Here is a 20,692-nt window from a genome sequence, read left to right as displayed (position 1 = left end):
GTGTTGTTTGGGCTGTGTTTGCCTGCTGTCTGTCAGGTTTACTCCTGTACGCTAATTAGATGACAAAGTAGAGGATTTATTATGGTGTTATAAGCTCAACTTGGGGCGTAACATTGTTTTGTTTTTGTTTTGTTTTTTAAAATTCCCACAAATAGCCTGTGTCTAACTTGTATCGATTGTGTGCACCCATCCACAGCGACAAACACTTTTCCCTATGTAAAGAAGAGAATAGAGGTGGTTGGGGAGAAGCACTTGGAGCTGAAACCCATTGATGTGGCCATAGATGAGATGCGGGATCGCAGCACTGAGCTCAACAAGCTCTGCTCCAACCAGGAAGTGGACATGATCCAGCTGCAGCTCAAACTCCAGGGCTGCGTCAGTGTGCAGGTCCTGACTCCCAACACTTAAATATTGTGTAATTTATCATCTTTGAAGAATCATAACGAGTATACTTTTAGCCATCCACTGTTTGGCAAGAACTTGAGTGATGATGAGGTGGACTACAGCTACCTGAAAGTCGTATAGGCATTACAGTATAGCACAAATAGATTTATGGTTGTTGTTGTTTTTTATAAAGGTCAATGCTGGTCCCATGGCATATGCTAGAGCTTTCCTGGATGATTCCAAGTCTGGCCAGTCCAATAAGAAAGTCAAAGAGCTCAAAGAAATATTCAGGTGTGTAATCTGTTGATTAAACAAGCTGATTTTTTTGTTATTGTGTCTTGTAGTGCTATAAATGCTGTTTCACCTATAATAAATTAGTTTTTCATTAACGAGAAGAAACAGAGTTGGACTCTTGCCTGTTAAATGCAGCTCTATCTATTAGCATTACAAATTAATTATTATGCATTAATAGCATAATTTCATAATCTCACACAAGACTGATTTTGTTCTGTGGCTGGATTTTTTTTGCATCAAATGACATTTTGGTTTTCACATACTGTAAGACCGCCTTGTATTTATAGACGAACTATATTTGCCAGATACTCCTCAATCTTATTGTGTTTGTTACTTGTTAATACTTGTCATGATTGCTGTGCTTCTTACAGGAGCTTTGTTCAGGCATGCAGTATGGCTTTAGATATTAATGAGCGGCTTATTAAAGAGGACCAGTATGAATATCACGAGGGACTGAAGGCCAACTTTAAAAGCATGGTCAAGGAGCTGTCTGATATTATTCATGAACAGGTAGGATACATAGACAAAATCATTTATTATATGTAGTATTCGATTTATTATAACTATATTATATTATATTTATTAATATCAAGAATATAAAACATTATGCACATTTTAAATTAGCTTGTAGTTATTTAGCTACTGGCAAATCTCCAAACAATTGAAAACAAAACTTATAGAATGATTTATTCTGTCTGTGATTGGGCTCAGCTTGTTGGCTTAAAGACCATTGAATCCTAATGGTCTCGTTTGTCTGAATGGACTGATGAAAGTTATAACAGCCTACATCATTAGGTTCAAGAGTATTTTATATTTGTAATATAATGTGCATCAAAAACAACTTGGAATATTAAGAATTGCACACAGCATTTTCTGTAAAAGAAGGAAAAGCATTCCTTGAAGAAAACATACCCTTTTTGCATGGCCATTCAAGAGTGCACAACCTAATTTATAGCATTGTAATAATAAATAAACGAGTGTTTCTAAATCTAGTCCACAGGGACACCAAACTTCTCTGAGACTCAGAGACAGGTTTGCTCTCCAGTTTCCAACACTTCTGAATCTAGCACCCAAGAACACCTAGTACAGTTGTGCTAGAATCTAGCGAAGAGCAGATCTGTAAACTTTCTTAGGAATGTATGGGAAATGGCCTGGGGAAACATTGGGATAAACATCAGTTACTGATAATGATCTTTGCTGCTCGTGTTTTTTGATATCTTGTTATTCATTCTTGATTTTTCTTGACTGCATCATCATGTAGATTTAATAAAAAAAATAAGTCCTTGTCTAATGTTCAGGCTTTGTCAGTGAGTATTAATTTAACGATCTTATTATGCCTGTGAATTAAGGAGGGGCTTGTTCAGATTTACAATCTAAAGTATGCAGTTTGTTGGCACTGAAGTTGATATGTTTTGTCTGGAATTTGAAAGTTAGTAGCGATCATTTTCATTTAGAAGGTCCTAGGGAAAAAAATGTAGCCTTTTAAAATAACATAGGCATCTACAAATGTGTTTGGGCATCTAATACAGGTGTTCATTAATAAACTGGATGTTCATTAAGAAGTTGGATGTGCATGTTCTATTTAAGAAAGCAGAGAAGTCACTCATGACATGCGCAGCCATTTGAGAATGGTTCAAATGGGTTCACGAACATGCAAATGCTACATTATGCATCCAGATCCACATTATACCTTTTAGAAGTGCAGTATCCTGTCTGACCTTTTCTCTCTCACTGTTGTTTGTTAAATTTTTATGTTATCTGTTGTGAAACTCATTGGTGATTCAGAAACCTGGCAGTTAGTTTTCTCGAGAATTAAGAAATCACCTGACATTAGAGGAGATATCAAGTATAGACATGTCGCCATTTATCAGTAAAGATAGAACAGAACAATGAGGCAGCACTAATGCCATGTGTGAAAATGCTCTGGGTTGTGTCTTCAGGCAGGCAATACCAACCACGATGAACCACAATCGAGCTGCTCTGCACATCTGCGTCCTGATATTTATGCAAATTCTTCTTGGCCAAATCGATTAAGCTCTGTCAGATTGGATTGAGACCATAAATTCTCAGTCGGATTGAAGTTTGGGCTGACTGGGTCATTCTAACAGATTCAGGTTCTTGGTTCTGACTTTACCTTTGTGTAGAGGTGATGATTGATACTTTTGCAGAACATTGTCCCAGACTTGTTCTCATAGCACACTTTGTCTCTGTAATGCTATTTAGGTATGAGCTCTAACAAAATCTGTGGCCTTCCAGGAATATGTGGATTTTACTTGAGATCATGTGATCCTTTAATTGCACACGTCCATGTGGTCTCCATATAACTCTAATATGTGACTTCTGATGGAAACTGGTTGTGCCAGAATTAATTTGGGCTTTAACAATAATATGGTTGAGTATTTATGCAGTCACAAATCTTTCAAATTTGTGATTTTCCCAAAAATACCCCATAATAGACCATGATAGTATCTCATGCACCGTAGCTACCATTAAAATAAACAAAAATTCAGTACAGTTAATCTGGCTCTAATTAAAACATAGTCAAACGTTACACAAGAGAAAATGGGCTACCAGCCCATACAGCTAGCTTAAATGTTAAAAGCTATAAATCTCAGTCCTGCCAGCTTTGTGCTTTACAAGGTTTGAAGGATGGGATATTGCCAAAATACAAGGGCATAAACATATCGGTATGTTGTAGCACTGCGGTCTAAATTCTCCAACGAAGACAGCCGGTTATCTTCACAACTTTGTGGTTGTTTGTTTGTACACATTTGTGATGCACATTTGTTCATCTATTGCCCTGAACAGTGGAAAAATGTTCTCTCTTCACCTGCTGTTTGCTAACATGTCTCTGCTTTCCCTCTCTGTGCTGCCATGCTCTGTAGATTGAGTGCTAGGTAACCTTTGTTTCAAATACAAACACCATTTGATTCTTTGAAGCATGCACACAGATTTGTACATCATATATACAGCACATCTGAGTACATTTTCACATACTAAAGTGACTGGAGTCCTTGTTTTGTGTATACTTTGCACTGTATAAAAGTTATAGTTTCTAAATAACTTGTTAATTCTTTAAATGCTTATTACGTTATCCTGTCTTTTAACCTGTAGATCTTTGAGGAGGATGAGATGCGGTCCCTCTTGCAGAACTCCATCCATGTGTTCAGTGCCATCAGTGGAACGTCCACTGGTTTCAGCTAAAATCTGATGTCTCTTAAATTTAAGACTAATCAAACCGATGTACACCTAAACTTTCAGCATCCTGCTCCACGCGCTTCTGGATTAAAACATTGCTTAAATGTCAGCCTCTAAGAAAGTGCCATGTTATTACAAGTGCATCTGTTCATCATGTTTCCCCCAAAATGAATAGATATTCAACAATATCACATATAGCAGCAGCCAACATCTGAACTTCCCAGTGTATTTCATATGAAATGGTCAGTAGTTGTTTTTGTGAACTATAGTATCATTGTTAATAATAATAATAATAATAATAATAATAATAATAATAATAATAATAATAAACACAGTGGAGAGATGAATTTAGACAGGGGAAGGGGAAGACTTTTTTAAACTATATTGAAGAATGTATTATAACACCTTCATTTTAATAAGATACTTTTGTGGCCTTCTTGATGTTCCTTTTAATGCTCACTCCCTTTAGAAATGTGTTTATTATTATTATTATTATTATTATTATTATTATTATGCATAGTTAATAATATTTTCACTTAGTGGTGCCTGGTAGCTTGGAATCTCTACAATCTTGACAATCCTTATTAAGTTTTTTAAATTTAACACCTTCAAGTCCTCTCCATCTATCTGTTTTCCTCTTTGCATTGAAGTCTTAATTAGGAGAGCACCACTATCACTGTGTTCACTGACATAGGTGACAAACAACACAGTAAATGTACTATGACCTTATGCTTTATTGGGGGGGTGTTATTTAAAAGCTTCTGTTGGAGCAATGAACAACTGTGGTGATTTCTGGTGTGGTGAAGTGCTTAAACATGAGCAAATTGACCTGCACAGATGATTACATGCTAATAATCTGACTACTGTGAATTCTTAAATGCACAGCCTGGAGAAGCATTAATATGGATAGTTTCAAGATATTCAGTTCAATTTTATTTGTAAAGCACTTTTAACAAAGCAGTGTCACAAAGCAGTTTTACAGACATCAGGATATAAGATTTTAATTTCAATTTGAATTAAGATATCTTTTTCATGTTTACCAAAATGTATGGTCCATGGAAGAAAACTTGTATGCATTGCCTGTCAGTAATCAGTACAAGTCTTGTTAAATTGATAATCAAATTGGCTGATTGTTTCAACTGATTTTATTATTGGGGGAAATAATCCTTGATACGAGGCCAACAGCAGTGTCACGGTTTCGCCAGTGCTAGACTATGTAGCAGGTTGGATTGAGCAGGATTTACTAGTTTAAGTCTTCATCTCACTCTATTCAGGAGCAACATCCTCTCAAAGACTGGATTATTTCTCTAAGTGCTGCTGTTATATATCACCCAGGATGGTAAGTGAATGCACGCCTGTTCATTGAGAACAAAGTAACAGCCGCAAGCAGTTCTCTTGGTTTTACTCAATTTTGTTTTGTTTCTGGTATTTGCAGACAAATTCAAAGTACTTTAATGTTTGTGTTATTTCCTATCTGAAGAATAAATTTTTTTTAAGAAACAATGGCTGTCGTTGGCATGTATATTTGAAAGGAAAATCTTGAGAGGAAAACTTTAACCTACAAAAAAACAAATTATGTATTTCCTTATTGTCTTTCTGTTTAACCTCTTCAAATGTGTTTTTCCACTGGATCCTCAGGTGGCTATTCAAGTTCAAGTTTCTTTGTCAGGGAAAATTGTACATTAAAATGCATGTTGTGAGGCCCAGGTTCTTTACACTACAAAAGCATAGGCCTACACTATACATAAGATAAGGAGGATTATGTAGAAATCGTGTGCGTGTATGTGTGTGTGTGTGTGTGTGTGTGTGTGTGTGTGTGTGTGTATATATATATATATATATATATATATATATATATATATATATATATATATATATATATATATATATATATATATATATATATAATATGCCAACATGTATAGTGACCCCAAACACACCTCCAAGAAGACCACTGCCTTGCTAAAGAAGCTGAGGGTGTAGGTGATGGACTGGCCAAGCATGTCTCCAGACCTAAACCCGATTGAGCGTCTGTGGGGCATCCTCAAACGGAAGTTGGAGGAGAACAAGGTCTAACATCTACCAGCGCCGTGATGTCATCATGGAGGAGTGGAAGAGGACTCCAGTGGCAACCTGTGAAGCTCTGGTGAACTCCATGCCCAAGAGGGTTAAGGCAGTGCTGGAAAATAATGGTGGCCACACAAAATATTGACACTTTGGGCCCAATTTGGACATTTTCACTTAGGGGTGTACTCACTTTTGTTGCCAGTGGTTTAGACGTTAATGGCTGTGTGTGTGTTGAGTTATTTTGAGGGGACAGCAAATTTACACTGTTACACAAGCTGTACACTCACTACTTTACATTGTAGCAAAGTGTCATTTCTTCAGTGTTGTCACATATATATATATACACACACACACACACACACACAAACTATATTACGCAAACTGGTATGTATGCTTAATAAGTACAGATCCTAACTGTAGACACTGGAATATGTGCTGTAAAGAGTGTACTATATGTATCACACATGGCAGGCATTTGGATTGATAGGGCCTTTACATTCACACTTTATCAGTACTGTTTTCTTGCCAAGTGAAAGATATGTAAGCCTTTATAAGATTTAAATGGGAAGTATTCCGTGTTCTATCCTATACATGTGATAATGTGGATATGACAAGCCAGTAAAGACGTCTCAGATAGGCTAATGGTCCATAATAAATACTTAAATTCCCGTAATCCTGTGTGTCATGGCTTTAACGCATCCTACAAATCTGTGACACAACATGCGTGTGTATATATATATATATATATATATATATATATATATATATATATATATATATATATATATATATATATATATATAATAAACTATTGCGCAGTCCAATGTTTCGTTCAGCATAAAAAGAGTTTCCCAATTTCCCCGAGTTAGAAATCTTCACAGCGCTGTGGACAAGGGAAGTGGGAGGCATTTGGTATTGCGCCATAGACCTCTCTCTCTCCCTCTGCGTCTGTAATACAGTCCTTCCCAGTAGCAGGAAGCCCCGCCCACTTATCCTGACAAACCAAGAGACGATTAGAGCTGCTTGCATTACAAACGCGACGCGTTGGCTGGATGTTTCTATCGCGTTAAACCGCATTTAATCCGTAATCTCGGTTTGTTTTGAATGCGGTTGTAGCGGATTAAGTGTGTCTCTGAGTGCACTTCATCTCACAGGAAAAGAGATTGTTTTTAAAGGCACATGAAGAGCTTTTGAGGAAAATACTGGAGGATTTCCTTACCTCAGAGAGCTGATATGGTGCTCCTCGGCTCGGAGGGCTCTGTGGTGCTGATGTGCTTGTTCTTCACCCTCGTTGGAGTGGACAGTATTTCAGGTAATTTCTTCAGCATTTTTAGCTGCCGGTGACTTGACAGTCCGGTTCAGAGGTTTGGTTTTCCGTGAAACAGGGAATGGGAGGAGTGCAGCCGAGCTCTGTGTGGAAATCTGCATATCCTGTACATACTTCCCGAAAATCCCACACGACCACCCGTTCATCTGGCCTCTGGCCTCGCTGGCATTAACACAACTTCGATATAATAATAATAATAATAATAATAATAATAATAATAATAATAACAATAATAATAAAGAAAAAATAAATTAATATTTTTAAAAAAGGATATTGTTCTAGGCTACATCATCTGAGATGAATTAAAACGTGATTCTCTGCTGGAAATACAAAACCAACAACAACAGAAACCCTCATATGATCTGTAATCATGATCTGTAATCTTTAATAGTTATTAAAGGATTTGTAAGGGTTTTAATAGTTATTAAAGGATTTGTAAGGGTTTTAATAGTTAGAAAAGGATTTGTACTGGTTTTAATAGTTAGAAAAGGATTTGTAAGGGTTTTAATGGTTAGAAAAGGATTTGTAAGGGTTTTAATAGTTATTAAAGGATTTGTAAGGGTTTTAATAGTTATTAAAGGATGTGTAAGGGTTTTAATAGTTATTAAAGGATTTGTAAGGGTTTTAATAGTTAGAAAAGGATTTGTAAGGGTTTTAATGGTTAGAAAAGGATTTGTACTGGTTTTAATAGTTATTAAAGGATTTGTAAGGGTTTTAATAGTTATTAAAGGATTTGTAAGGGTTTTAATAGTTAGAAAAGGATTTGTACTGGTTTTAATGGTTAGAAAAGGATTTGTACTGGTTTTAATAGTTATTAAAGGATTTGTAAGGGTTTTAATAGTTATTAAAGGATTTGTAAGGGTTTTAATAGTTAGAAAAGGATTTGTACTGGTTTTAATGGTTAGAAAAGGATTTGTACTGGTTTGAATGGTTAGAAAAGGATTTGTAAGGGTTTTAATAGTTAGAAAAGGATTTGTAAGGGTTTTAATAGAAACTGTAATGGTCCCTGTGGGTCTCTACTGGTAATTTGTTAACTTCTATTGGTGGCATGTTATGTCTAGTGGATACCATTAAGGACCGGTAATGGTGAATGGTTTGTAATGGTTTTAACCGTTAGAATTTCTGTACTGGTTTCTACTGTTCCCCCCAGCAGAGTAATCTGTCAGTGCTGAAGAAAATAATTAAAATTTAATAGGCTAATCTAATGTAATCATCAAATTAATTCTAATCTAATTGTCTAATCATTAATCTAACTTGTATATGCAGATACACTCTTTAAAGTTTACATTTGTAACCCTGATGTACATCTTGGAGAACTCTTAAAGAACCCTTTTTTAAACTTTTTTTTTAAAACCTTTTTTCTTAGACGTGAATACATAACACTCCCCAGCAGTGTTAAACAGTCTGGAATATCAACTTGTCACTTCAGCTTCAGGAGAAAGGGGGAGAAACTTAAGAAAAAATGTGAGCTTGAAAAAAAAACAAAGAAAGATCATTAGATAATGATGTAGAATATGGGTAAAAAATAATTTACCGAATAGGACAGGAAACAACAATAATAAGAATTGTGTATAATTTCACATACCTCAGTTTTTGTCACATGACCTATTTTGTTTCGTTCACTTTAGTCGACAGTTCAACAGGCTTTTCTCGTTCTTGAGCGGTGTTTTTCTTTTCTTTACACCTTGCATGTCATGTAATCATTAATTACATTCAGGAACAAGGTGTTTTTCTCCATCATAAACACAAGGGGAATTTCATAATGCCATAGTTGCAAAGTTCAGGTCATTGCGTTAAACCCGAGTTGCACGTGTAAGACATGCATCTACCAGTGAAACCTTTTAAAAACATTTATTATAACTCATATGTGCTTTATTATCTTTCTAATACATGTGGGGGGGTTTCTTCTTGTTGAAGGCAATTTACCTCCACCAGAAAACTTCAGCCTGTCATGGCACCCAAGAAGTTTGTCTGTGAGTGTAAACTGGAGGGAACCAGCTGGCTTGGATGCAAAATGTAAAGTGAACTATACTTTAGCAATATATTATGAGGTGAGCCATTACTCCATTGCCGTCCTTTCTTGATGCATTCTGATAGGAGTTTAAAGCTAACTTGTAAGAACACGTTTTACATGGATATGTTTTCTGTGTACCTTCCACTTCCACTGTTTCGCCCAATCCCCAAAACTATTTTGTCTTCCTCAGCAGAAATGTCCTCCCAGACAAAATGCTTCAGATAAATTGCGAACAGAGAATTTGATCTGTGAATATCCAATTTCTAAAGAGTGTGAAATATGCGTGGGCATAACAACAAACCCTATGGTCTGTAAAGAAAAAAAAGCCAGCGAAGAAATATACAAAGAGCTATCTCCACCTCTAGGTAACCAACCAACAGAGTGTGCCCTGCATAGTGTTTAATGCTTATATATTATCATTATGTGTTTTAGTTTTATGTCTTATGTATTAGGGTCGATTAATAGCACGTTCTGCTACTTGTAGACTTTATAATGTATCTATTTCACCTTTTCTAAAGCCTATAATGCAAAATGTTCCAAACAAATTTGAATTATGAGTCATTAAAGATTTAAGAACATTGTTAAACCTATTGAGGCCTTAAGAATAATTACATGTTTCAGTTAGATAATGGTCATTTCTTGTGGGCAAAGACTACTCTGTAATCACTGCCTTCTTGTATTGCTACTACTCTGTACTCACTGCCTTCTTGTATTGCAGCCTTAGTGAAGAATTTTAGTTGTGCTTATTATGCCAATAAAAAGATGAACTGCACATGGACTATAGTCAGATATACCCCTGACCTTCAGCTCTTTTACAGGTGAGACCTGGCTTAAAGAATGGCTTGGTGTCTTGCATTCCTGTTATTTATTTTAGTTATTATTTTAAAGTCTTTAATTGAGCTTTTGTTGTATTTGCAGCAGCATATATTTCTTGTTTTTTGGGGGATTTTTTTTGCCTGAACACTAATGGACTAATACACGTATTATCCCACAGGCAAGGGGGAAACACCCTAAAGCACTGTAAGTCATATCTAACGTCTGGAATCCTGAAGACAGGTTGCCATCTGGATGACAAAGACCTTATGCCTCTTGAAAGTGTTTACTTTGTAATCAGTGGAACTGGAGAAAATCACCTGATTTCCAACAAGTTTATAATAGACATACGTGCCTCAGGTGGGGATTTTCCTTATGCATTTTTTTCTATTTCTTTCAAGTTTGCCAACGTATATTTTTAGTTTGTACTACTGACTTATTTTAGCACTTTCCTTGTGAGTTTTTATAAAATATTGTGTAAGTGATGTTTGCCTATATATTGAAAATGACTCTAAACCTAGTAGGGACTAAAACTGTGTTAAAACCATACTGGACATTTTTGAAACTTTTTTTTTGTATATTATATATGCATAAACCAATACAAATTTTTGTTTTATACTTTGATTTTTGTCAAATATTAAAATTGGCACATACAATTTTCCATTGGGTATTCTCTGTCTCTTTTATTTAGCAGTGAAACCGCCTAAGCCCAAGGTCTACATCACACAGGAAGGTGAACGTCTCCATTTTCAAGCAAGCACTCCAAATTTCCTAGCACCACAATGTTTGAAATACAAGTATATATACAACAAATGCAATGAAAAGGTGAGACATCGGTGTTGTGTGTGCTTTGCTGTTTATTAATGTGAATTATAAATAACCCATATAAAACCAATAAACATATTCACTACTACATACATAAATTCGACACACACTTGACACACTGTATTTTGGAGACCTTTCTCTGGGATTGCATTGAAATTGTCTTACACTAAATTCTTATGAGATTTATGAATTTATGTATGTTTAATTTAGCAGCATGCAATGGATATACAAACACCTGTTACTTTGAAAGGAACACCTATACACCTGCTCATTTATACAATTATACAATTATCTAATCATGTGACAGCAGCGCGGGGCATAAAAGCATGCAGATACAGGTCAGAGCTTCAGTTAATGTTCACAACAAACATCAGAATGAGGAAAAAGTGTGATCTCTGTGACTGTAACCGTGGCATGGTTGTTGTTGCTAGATGGACTGGTTTGCGTATTTCAGATACTGCTGTTCTCCTTGAATTTTCACACACAACGGTTGCTAGAGTTACAGAGCAGAATGACCAGATTGGTTTGAGCTGACAGGAAGTCGACAGTAACTCAAATATGCACTCTTTATAACTGTGGTGAGCAGAAAAGCATCTCAGAACTCACAACACATCAAAGCTTGATGTGGATGGGCTACAACAACGAATCAAGGATGGGCTCGGAAGCAATCGCACATGAAAACATTTATTATATAAACAAACAACAAAACATAGACACTAAGACAACTAGGCAAAATACTGTGGCATGAAACAAAACACAGAACATGGTAGTCTAAGACAACGAAAGACAGAGAAACAGTGCAGACAATGGCTATATATACACAAGAGTGCTCATTAACAGAAACGTGAATCAGGTGCAGGTGGTCATGTGACATGTAGTGCAGTGCAGTGGCTGATGGGAACTGGAGTCCAGAGTTTCCTGATACATGACAGAACCAAACATGCACCCCTCCATCTGGCGGTCCAGGCCCCCTGGGCAAAATGTGCCCAGAAGAACCAGGAGTCTGAGCGGCCTTCTCAGCAGAGCAAAAAAAAGGTGCAACGCCCCCAGTGGGCCTGGAGCTCAGAGCGAAGTCTGCATGGCAGGACAGCGGGACAACTGTCCCCAACTGCTCCCGAGAGGGGAGCGAAGTTCTCCGCCAGGCCCGAGGGAAGCTCAAAGATTTCCGCGAGGCCATAGAGGGGAGCGAGGTTCTCCACAAGGCCAGGGAGAGGAGCGAGGTTCTCCGCGAGGCAAATGGGAGGAACGATGCTCTCCACGGAGCATGAGGGGGGAACGACGTCCTCCGTGGAGCAGGAAGGGGGAGTGATATATGGCAAAGAAGAGGAACGACGTCTTCAGCGGAACATGGAGGCAGAGCGACGTCCTTCACAAAGCAGGATGGCAGAGCGATGTCCTCCACAAAGCAGGATGGCAGAGCGATGACCTCAGCCGAGCAGGAAGGTGAAGCAACGTCCACAGCCGAGCAGGAAAGCGGAGCGACGTCCACAGCCGAGCAGGAAAGCGGAGCGACGTCCACAGCCGAGCAGGAAAGCGGAGCGACGTCCACAGCCGAGCAGGAAAGCGGAGCGACGTCCACAGACGAGCAGGAAGGCAGAGCGACGTCCTCCGCAAAGCAGAACGGCAGAGAGATGACCTCAGCCGAGCAGGACGGCGGAGCGACGACCTCAGCCGAGCAGGAAGGCGGAGTGACGTCCACAGCCGAGCAGGAAAGCGGAGCAGCATCCTCGGCGGAACATGAAAGCGGAGCGGCGTCCTCAGCAGAGCGGGCAGGCTGGACGAGATCCATAATAGGGGAGGGAGGGTGGGAGATGGTATTAGCCCCGACCACAGACTCCCCCTCCTGTTGGCGTGGCATGGCGTAGTCCTTCATGAACATGGGAGGTGAGTTGAAGGCCAGGTAATTCCTGGCGATCTGCTGCTTTCGTAGCGCAGCTTGGTAATCCACCGCCTCTTGGCGTAGCGTGGCGAAGTACTCCACGAACATCGGTGGCATCCTGACGCCCCAGTCATCCATCCTGGTGAACTGCTGCTTCCGATTGAAGGTCTTTCGTTCTGTCACGAATCAAGGATTGGCTCGGAAGCAATCGCAGATGAAAACATTTATTATATAAACAAACAACAAAACATAGACACTAAGACAACTAGGCAAAATACTGTGGCATGAAACAAAACACGGAAACATGGAACATGGTAGTCTAAGACAACGAAAGACAGAGAAACAGTGCAGACAATGGTTATATATATAGAAGAGTGCCCATTAACAGAAACTTGAATTAGGTGCAGGTGGTCATGTTACATGTAGTGCAGTGCAGTGGCTGATGGGAACTGAGTTTCCTGATACATGACACCGAAGACCACATCAGGTTCTACTCCTGTCAGCCAAGAACAGGAATCTGAGGCTATCATGGGCACAGACTCACCCAAATCTGGATTTAAAAAAATAAAATAAAATGAGCTATTTTTCCAGTCTTTAACTGTCCGGTTTGGTGAGACAGGAGTGGAACCTGATGTGGACCTGTGCTGTTGTAGCCCATCCACCGCAAGGTTCGATATTTGTGCATGCTGTGATGCTTTTCTGTTCATCACGGTGCCAGTGAGTAATTATATATATGCTACATCCTTCTTGGCAGCTTGAAACAATCTAGCCATTTTTCTTTGACCTCTCTTATCAACAAGGTGTTTCCACCTACAGAACTGTTTCTCACTCAGTGTTTTTTAGTTATACGCATCATTCTGTGTAAACTCTACAGACTAGAGATGCACCAATGTATCGGCTGATAAAGGCTATGTTTCCCGCTATGGGCCATTGGCCGATAATTTAAAAACATCCAATGATCATGGCCGATTATATCCTGTCAATCAAAAGTGGGCGGGAAAACACATCATTAGTTGTCCAAAAAGTATATATTGCACAGAAAAATATATTTGTATATAATATATCATCAAAGAAAAAGTTGATATTATATATTAACAGTTTGATGTTCAGTGATGAAGTAGAAATGCTTTTGTTTGTGGTGAGTGAGTGTGAGACTAACAGGAGGTTTTTTAGATTCCAGTCAATGTTAATATGAATTAATAACATTCAAGTTAAGAAATCTTACTTTAATCTTCAGAATTTAGTTCATGCGTTAATGTTGATTAGAGTAATGTGTTTTCTGTTCATGAGACCATTTACTGTGAAACAACTTGTTGAAATGGAGAGAATAAAGTTAGCATTTTCTTCAGAATTGTTGAATTAATTATTATTAATTTAAAAGAAGGCATATAAAAGGCAGAACTATCAGTATCGGCTGATAACACTCTGAATAATTGGTTATCGGTATCAGCTGAGAAATTTAGTATCGGTGCATCTCTAGTAGAGTCTAGTTGTTTGTAAAGTCCGAGGTGATAAGCAGTTTCTGAAATACTCAAACCAGCCCGTCTGCTACCAACATCCATACCACAACCAAAGTCAGAGAGATCACACTAGTATAGTGTTTTTCTTCATTCCGATGTTTGATGTGAACACTAACTGAAGCTCTTGACCTGCATCTGCATGATTTTATACAGGTGTACAGTTGTTCCTAATAAAGTGGGTGCTGAATGTACTTTAATGCTCTTGTAACCACATGCCTTTCCAGATTGCTCTCCTGAACAATGTGTAGTAGTTACTGAATAATATACTTTGACTTATAAACTGTGACTTGTAGATATCAAAATTAGTAGTAACAAATTCTTCAAATCAAACCTTGTCAGTTATTTGCATGACAATTTTTGTGTGTGGATGTGTAGAATGAAGTGTTCATAGAAAGCAGCTCCGCACGTGTGGAATACGACCCAGCCTGCAAGTACACTGTTCGAGGGCAGGTCGTATACACTACCTACTGTGGTGGGAGCCAGAACATTGAGAGTGAGATGAGCGAACCTGAGTATTATGGTAATATATCACCTTTCTAGACTTCTACACTTCTCAATACATTAAATCACTACAATTTGGACCACAGTTAACATTCTACTTAAGACTCTGATCTGTTCATCAAAGCCAAAATCCAGTCTGATATGTACAGTATATTTTTAGACATGCTATGGTTTTGGCTGTAGGTTAAGACGTATGTACTGTGTCTCTAAACAGGTAATATATTCTGATTACACTGATTAATTAACTGATAAGCAAATTCCTTTCTTCTGTAGGTGAGGATGGTGACCCAAATTTGGCATTTAAAGTGGCTATGATCGTCACCCCTTTAATAGTGTGCTGCTGTCTCATTGCAGCTATAGTGCTGTTTAGGAGGTAATTATCATTATTCATTCTTCAGCTGTTTACTTTGTGTGTTAAGTCAGCATTTTTAATAGTTTAATTAAAATGAGTGGTACTTCACTGTCATTTACTGCGCTGTCCTTTTAAAATATTGTTTAGACATTATTTTCATTACTTATGAGTATTTCTGTTTTTCAAGGACCTTCGCTTTTTCTAGACTGGACTGATATCAACGGTTCTTATTGTTTAATGCAAGCATTTATTATTTTATCAATGCTTCCACAGAAACAAGGATATCATTCTCCCAAAGATTCCTGAACCATCCCTGTTTTTCAAGGATATGCTTAACAGTACTTCTGATGGACTTTCAAAGGTAACCAAAGTGAAACAGATAGACAGATAAACACCTGACAGAGGTGAAGAAAGACATGATAACTTATTGTTGAACTACTAATATGTCTGTGTCTCTCTTGCACCACAGAGCCTAGGTGGAGGAAAACTCTATGTGCCCGTTAAAGAGGTTGTGGCAAGTGGCGTGAGCCTGGAACCAAAATCTAACCTTTTACACCCAAACTATGATTCCTGCATCTAAATTACATAATGCTGTACTCTGAAAATGGCTAGTAGTGGACTGACAGTGACAACGTCTGATCTGATTTCTAGCAGCTTAGTCTTGAATCTTTGCACAACACTGTTGCGTTTTTAAGACTACTTCATTAAAGGACTGTCTTGCATTCATAATTGTATTGGATAGATTGTCAGTCCCTCCAGGATTTTGCAATTTTGCGATCGCAGAAATGAACGCAAAATCAAGGAACCTAGGAGCTTGCAATTTTTCTAAATGACTGCTGATTTTCCACAGATTTGGGCCAAGATGCATCATGTCATGTCATCACAAGGCGCCATGTGATGTCATCATAATGTGCACTCAGCCAAAGCCCTCTAACAACTAAAAGGTCTGACAACTAAAAGGTCTCGTTTACCAACAAACATCACTGCAAAAGACTGCGCAAAACAATTTTGTGCAATTGTAATTTCACAAATTCTACTAGTTTTCCTAGAAAAAGCCCAAAAATGTTTTGAAAAAAGCCGCAGCAAAATCAAGCATTTTTGGCCGCAATGGTCATAAAAAAAATTTAAAAAACAGCGAAGTCCTGTATTGGCTGGATTGTGATTTACTAAGTAGCCCTCTTAGTTAATGAATGAGGAAGTCATGGTGACAACAAGCTCAGCAATGACAGGCAGTGGGTTCTGAAAAAGTCGTGAAAATATTCAGTAAAGAAAGAGACTGATGACGTGCCTGTAAACAGCATTACTCAGGAGTATAGGAGTATTGTATTTCTCCACTTGTATAATAATGGAAATGGAAACGGGTAACTTTGTAAATAAATGGACACTGAACATAGACACATAGCCATCTTCTATCATCTGTATCTCATCTGTACATAAGTGGCAATTTCAATCTAATATTATATGGATGTATAGTGTTCATAGGAATATCTGTAAATATTGACATACAGAATGGTTTTCTAGATAGTTCCCTCTGTAAATAAAAAGAATATGGTTAACAATTTTGATGAGTTTATGGTGGTGGTGGTTTTTTTTTTTTTTTATCCATTACTGTTTTTTGACCAGGCATGATCTGTTTAACCCCACAAGCTCCTGGTTATTATTAAGTTACTCATCATAAAGCATATTACTCAGTAACTACCATCATTTTTTCATTAACTACTGTGAAAATAGTAGCAAAAAGCATGTTGCTACAATAGTAGACAGAACTACACCAACAGAACGGGGTGAAGCCATGAGGAACTAGACAGTTTTCAAGTGCAATTTGAATGTATCAGTTCCACATCATTATAAACAAACCATTTTGCACATAATACCCAACAGCAGATAATCAGTTCCATGAGATGGTACTTAGTTTACTCCCAAGAGATCTTTGATAGCAGGATACTGGTAGATATAGGTGAGCATTTATTCACAAGCATTCAGCCATTGTGTACATGTATGGGTTAAATCACTTTATAAGTGTTTAGGAATCTATGACAGCTGGTCACAAATAAATCTAATGGACAGCTTTTACCAGTGAAGACTTGAAGGGGTGTACTTGGTTTTGCAACAATGTTTAGGTAGGTGGACCGTGTCAAAGTAACATTCACATGAATGCCAGGACCCAAGGTTTCCCAGCAGAACATTGCCCAGAGCATCACACTGCCTCTGCAAGCTTGCCTTCTTCCCATAGTGCATCCTGGTGCCGTCTGTTCTTAAGGTAAGCGATGCACACACACCCAGCTGTACATGTGATGTAAAAGAAAATGTGATGCATCAGACTAGGCCACCTTTTTCCATTGCTCCATGGTAAAGTTCTGAAGCTCACGTACCCATTGTAGGTGCTCTCTGTGGTGGACCGGGGTCAGCATGGGCACTCTAACCGGTCTGCAGCTACGCAGCACCATACACATCAAGATGCCATGCACTGTGTGTTCTGACACCTTTCTATCATTGCCTTTTCAGCGATTTGTTTTACAGTAGCTCTTGTGTGATTTACCATCAACAAGCCTTGGGTGCCCATGACATTGTCGCCAGTTCACCAGTTGTCCTTCCTTGGACCACTTTTGTCCGGTACTAACCACTGCATACCGGGAACACCCCACAACACCTGCTGTTTTGGAGATGCTCTGACCCAACTGTCTACCCATGACAATTTGTCCCTTGTCAAAGTTGCTCAGATTTTTCCTGCCTATTTTTCCTGCTTCCAACACATCACTTTGAGAACTGAAGGTTCACTTACTGCCTAATATATCCCATACCTTGACATGTGCCATTGTAACAAGATAATCAATGTTCTTCATGTCGCCTGTCAGTGGTTTTAATGTTATGGCTGATTGGTGTATATTACGTTTCTGTCATAGCCAGACAAATATAACTTCTAGCTTTTCAATCAAAATAGTTGAAAGGAAGAACAGCTCATCACAAATGTTACAGGTTTCAGTCTGATTCCTTCAATCACTCTCTCCAGACTGGGCGTCACTGGAATGGTTCTGCGCTGGGTGGAATCTGATCTCTCAGACAGAGCCTTCAAGGTATCATGGAGGGGAGGTATTTCTGAAACTCAGCAACTCACAACTGGTGTTCCACAGGGGTCAGTTCTGGGTCCACTGCTCTTTTCTATCTACACTACATCTCTGAGGCAGGTGATTGAGTCTCATGGCTTCTCATATCATTGCTATGCTGATGACACACAGCTCTATTTGTCCTTTCAGTCTGACGATCCATCCGTCTCTGCACATGTCTCTGCTTGCCTGTCGGACATCTCGGTCTGGATGAGGGAACACCACCTTAAGCTCAACCTGTCAAAATCTGAGCTTCTCGTCATCCCAGCCTGTCCCTCAATCAACCACAACCTCACTGTACAGCTCGGCTCAACCACACTCATGACAGCCAGGATGGCCAGCAACCTTGGGGTGATTCTCAATGACAGCTTAACCTTTACAGACCACATTTCAACAACTGCACAGTCCTGTAGGTTCATCCTGTACAACATCAAGAAAATCAGACCCTACCTCAGCCAACATATTACACAGATACTAGTCTAGGTTCTTGTTTTCTCAAAACTGGACTACTGCAACTCACTACTCTCGGGTCTCCCAGCCAGCTCCATCAAACCCCTTCAAATGATTCAGAATTCAGCAGCATGCCTCGTCTTCAACCAGCCCAAGAGAACCCATGTCACACCCCTCTTCATCTCCCTCCACTGGCTTCCTGCAGCCGCTAGCATCAAATTCAAGGCTTTGATGTTCACCTACAAGACCTTGTCTGGAACAGCACCCCCCTACCTCAACTCTCTCCTGAAGGCCTACATTCCCTCACGCAATCTGCGATCAATCAACGACCGACGCTTAGTAGTACCTATTCAGCGTGGCTCAAGGTCCCTTTCAAGAACATTCAAACTAACTGTTCCTCAGTGGTGGAATGAACTTCCAACCTCAATCCGGACCACAGAATCTCTTACCATCTTCAAAAAACAGCTAAAGACTTACTTCTTCCCTGAACACCTAACCAACCATTAAAAAAAAAGAGAAAAATTTACTCTGGCACTTACACCTCTACTCTGCGCACTTTGCTTCTTCTGGAACTCAATTAACGGATCTTGTATGGTAGCACTACTTGTTTTGTTCTCTGCTTGATATATCGCTTTGCTTGTATTTTCTCATTCGTAAGTCGCTTTGGATAAAAGCGTCTGCTAAATGAATAAATGTAAATGTAACCACGGCTGCTACAGGAAACAGAGTTACTACCAAAGAGTATCAGGTCTTATGAAGTTTATACTGTACAGCATGCTAGTTATCTAGCTAGAGCTTTTTCAAAATATGCAGATGCAGTAAATAAAGTATTAATAACAGATTCTACAGAAAATATTTTTTGAATAGTAAATTTCTTGAATAGTAAAATATGGACTTGTATAATGTTGAAAGGAATCTGAAAGCTAAACCTAATTCTTCATCCAACAGGAACTCCCATATTTGCACTTAATGTTTCAACTTCCTGCTTCTACTCTGTCATGAAACATAGAGAAAATATCTCTAAGCTTATAATGAACTGATAGTGTGTGGTTTATGCAATGTATGGGATAGATCCATTCTGTGGTCAAAGAAATGGATGTTTTCCATCCTGAATGAAGCTATTACTAGTGTAATCAGTCTCCAAAGTGGCTATTTCCTTAGCTGGCTTCCTTAATGACTACGTTCTCATGATTTACTGAACCCCTCCTTTTTGTTGTGCATTTTCCATGTTTCTCAGCATGTTAGTTTGTGAATGCCAAAAATCTGAATCAGACCTGAGTTTGTTGCTGTGTATGTCTTGTGGTTAAAAAAAGAAAAATCAACAGCAATGGTAAGTATGGAGGGACAAAAATCAAGAGTGATCAAGACTATGTCCTTCACAGAGCTATCTATGTCTAAGACATCCCAGAGAGTATAAGTGAACCATCTCAAGAGTGAAATAAGAAGGGACACCTTTGTTTCCCTCTACATGCCCAGTGGGCAGTACAGTGGCACAGCGAGTAGCGTTGCAGCCTTACATCTATCCATCATACCCATCTACTCAGCAGGTGTACAGAGGGGATCATAAATTGCTGGTTTGAAATGAAATGATTTATAAATGACTACATGGTTTTTAAGTCTTAAATAGAAAAATTAAAATAAATTTCAGATATTGTAATATGACATAGCAGTTATCCAAAATGGGATGAAAATGGATTTTACAAGGGGTGAGCTTTGCTTTGTTTGTTTGTTTGTTTGTTTGTTTGTTTGTTTAAGGGGAGGTATTCTCGACTGCCCCCTTTCAAATAAAGCTCTGAAACTGCAGTGTAAAATCAGTTACTCAAAGCCTGTACCATTACAGATACTTTCAATTAGTTTTGAGTTGAGCCTCGAATCAGATTTTGTTGAACAGTGCTTTACTTTATGGACTGCATTGCACAGACATGCATTGTGCCAATTTTGCAGTCGTATCCCTTTAGAGAACC

At 38.6% G+C, this 20,692-nt stretch overlaps 2 protein-coding genes across 10 annotated transcripts in view; both read left to right on the top strand.

The window, feature by feature from the left end:
• dock11 (dedicator of cytokinesis 11) overlaps positions 1–5,379 on the top strand; it is an 82,785-nt gene extending 77,406 nt beyond the window's left edge. For 3 of the 6 annotated variants that reach the window (XM_053681307.1, XM_047156403.2, XM_053681308.1), the window contains 4 exons: positions 197–387; positions 578–675; positions 1,050–1,188; positions 2,619–3,785. In XM_053681307.1, coding sequence (XP_053537282.1) covers positions 197–387; positions 578–675; positions 1,050–1,188; positions 2,619–2,732 — 542 coding nt within the window. In that variant the 3' untranslated portion in view covers positions 2,733–3,785. The other 3 variants (XM_017472259.3, XM_017472258.3, XM_017472260.3) reach the window with 2 other exon arrangements.
• Positions 5,380–7,124: 1,745 nt separating this feature from the next.
• Positions 7,125–16,735, top strand: LOC108268101 (uncharacterized). 4 transcript variants are annotated; one of them, XM_017472804.3, is made up of 10 exons: positions 7,125–7,255; positions 9,188–9,321; positions 9,478–9,649; positions 10,003–10,102; positions 10,279–10,457; positions 10,789–10,922; positions 14,697–14,841; positions 15,096–15,195; positions 15,448–15,535; positions 15,644–16,735. In XM_017472804.3, exons 1-10 carry the CDS (start codon positions 7,177–7,179, stop codon positions 15,752–15,754), a joined length of 1,242 nt encoding a protein of 413 aa, XP_017328293.1. In that variant the 5' UTR covers positions 7,125–7,176; the 3' UTR covers positions 15,755–16,735. The 4 variants fall into 4 exon arrangements, with proteins under 4 accessions (XP_017328293.1, XP_017328294.1, XP_017328292.1 ...); XM_017472805.3 differs by having other exon boundaries at positions 9,475–9,649; positions 10,792–10,922; XM_017472803.3 differs by having other exon boundaries at positions 9,475–9,649.
• The last annotated feature ends 3,957 nt before the right edge of the window (positions 16,736–20,692 follow it).

This window comes from Ictalurus punctatus, chromosome 7 (assembly GCF_001660625.3).
Source record: "Ictalurus punctatus breed USDA103 chromosome 7, Coco_2.0, whole genome shotgun sequence".
NCBI classification, from domain to species: domain Eukaryota; kingdom Metazoa; phylum Chordata; class Actinopteri; order Siluriformes; family Ictaluridae; genus Ictalurus; species Ictalurus punctatus.
The sequence above is the reverse complement of the archived record's forward strand: the minus strand, read 5'-3'. Positions and strand labels throughout refer to the sequence as shown.

Coding starts and splice junctions, on each gene's coding strand:
- LOC108268101 (XM_017472803.3), top strand. CDS start 7,177: ATGGTGCTCCTCGGCTCGGAGGGCTCTGTGGTGCTGATGTGCTTGTTC. Junction 14,842..15,095: donor GAGCGAACCTGAGTATTATG/GTAATATATCAC, acceptor TTTCTTCTGTAG/GTGAGGATGGTGACCCAAAT. Junction 15,536..15,643: donor CTTCTGATGGACTTTCAAAG/GTAACCAAAGTG, acceptor CTTGCACCACAG/AGCCTAGGTGGAGGAAAACT.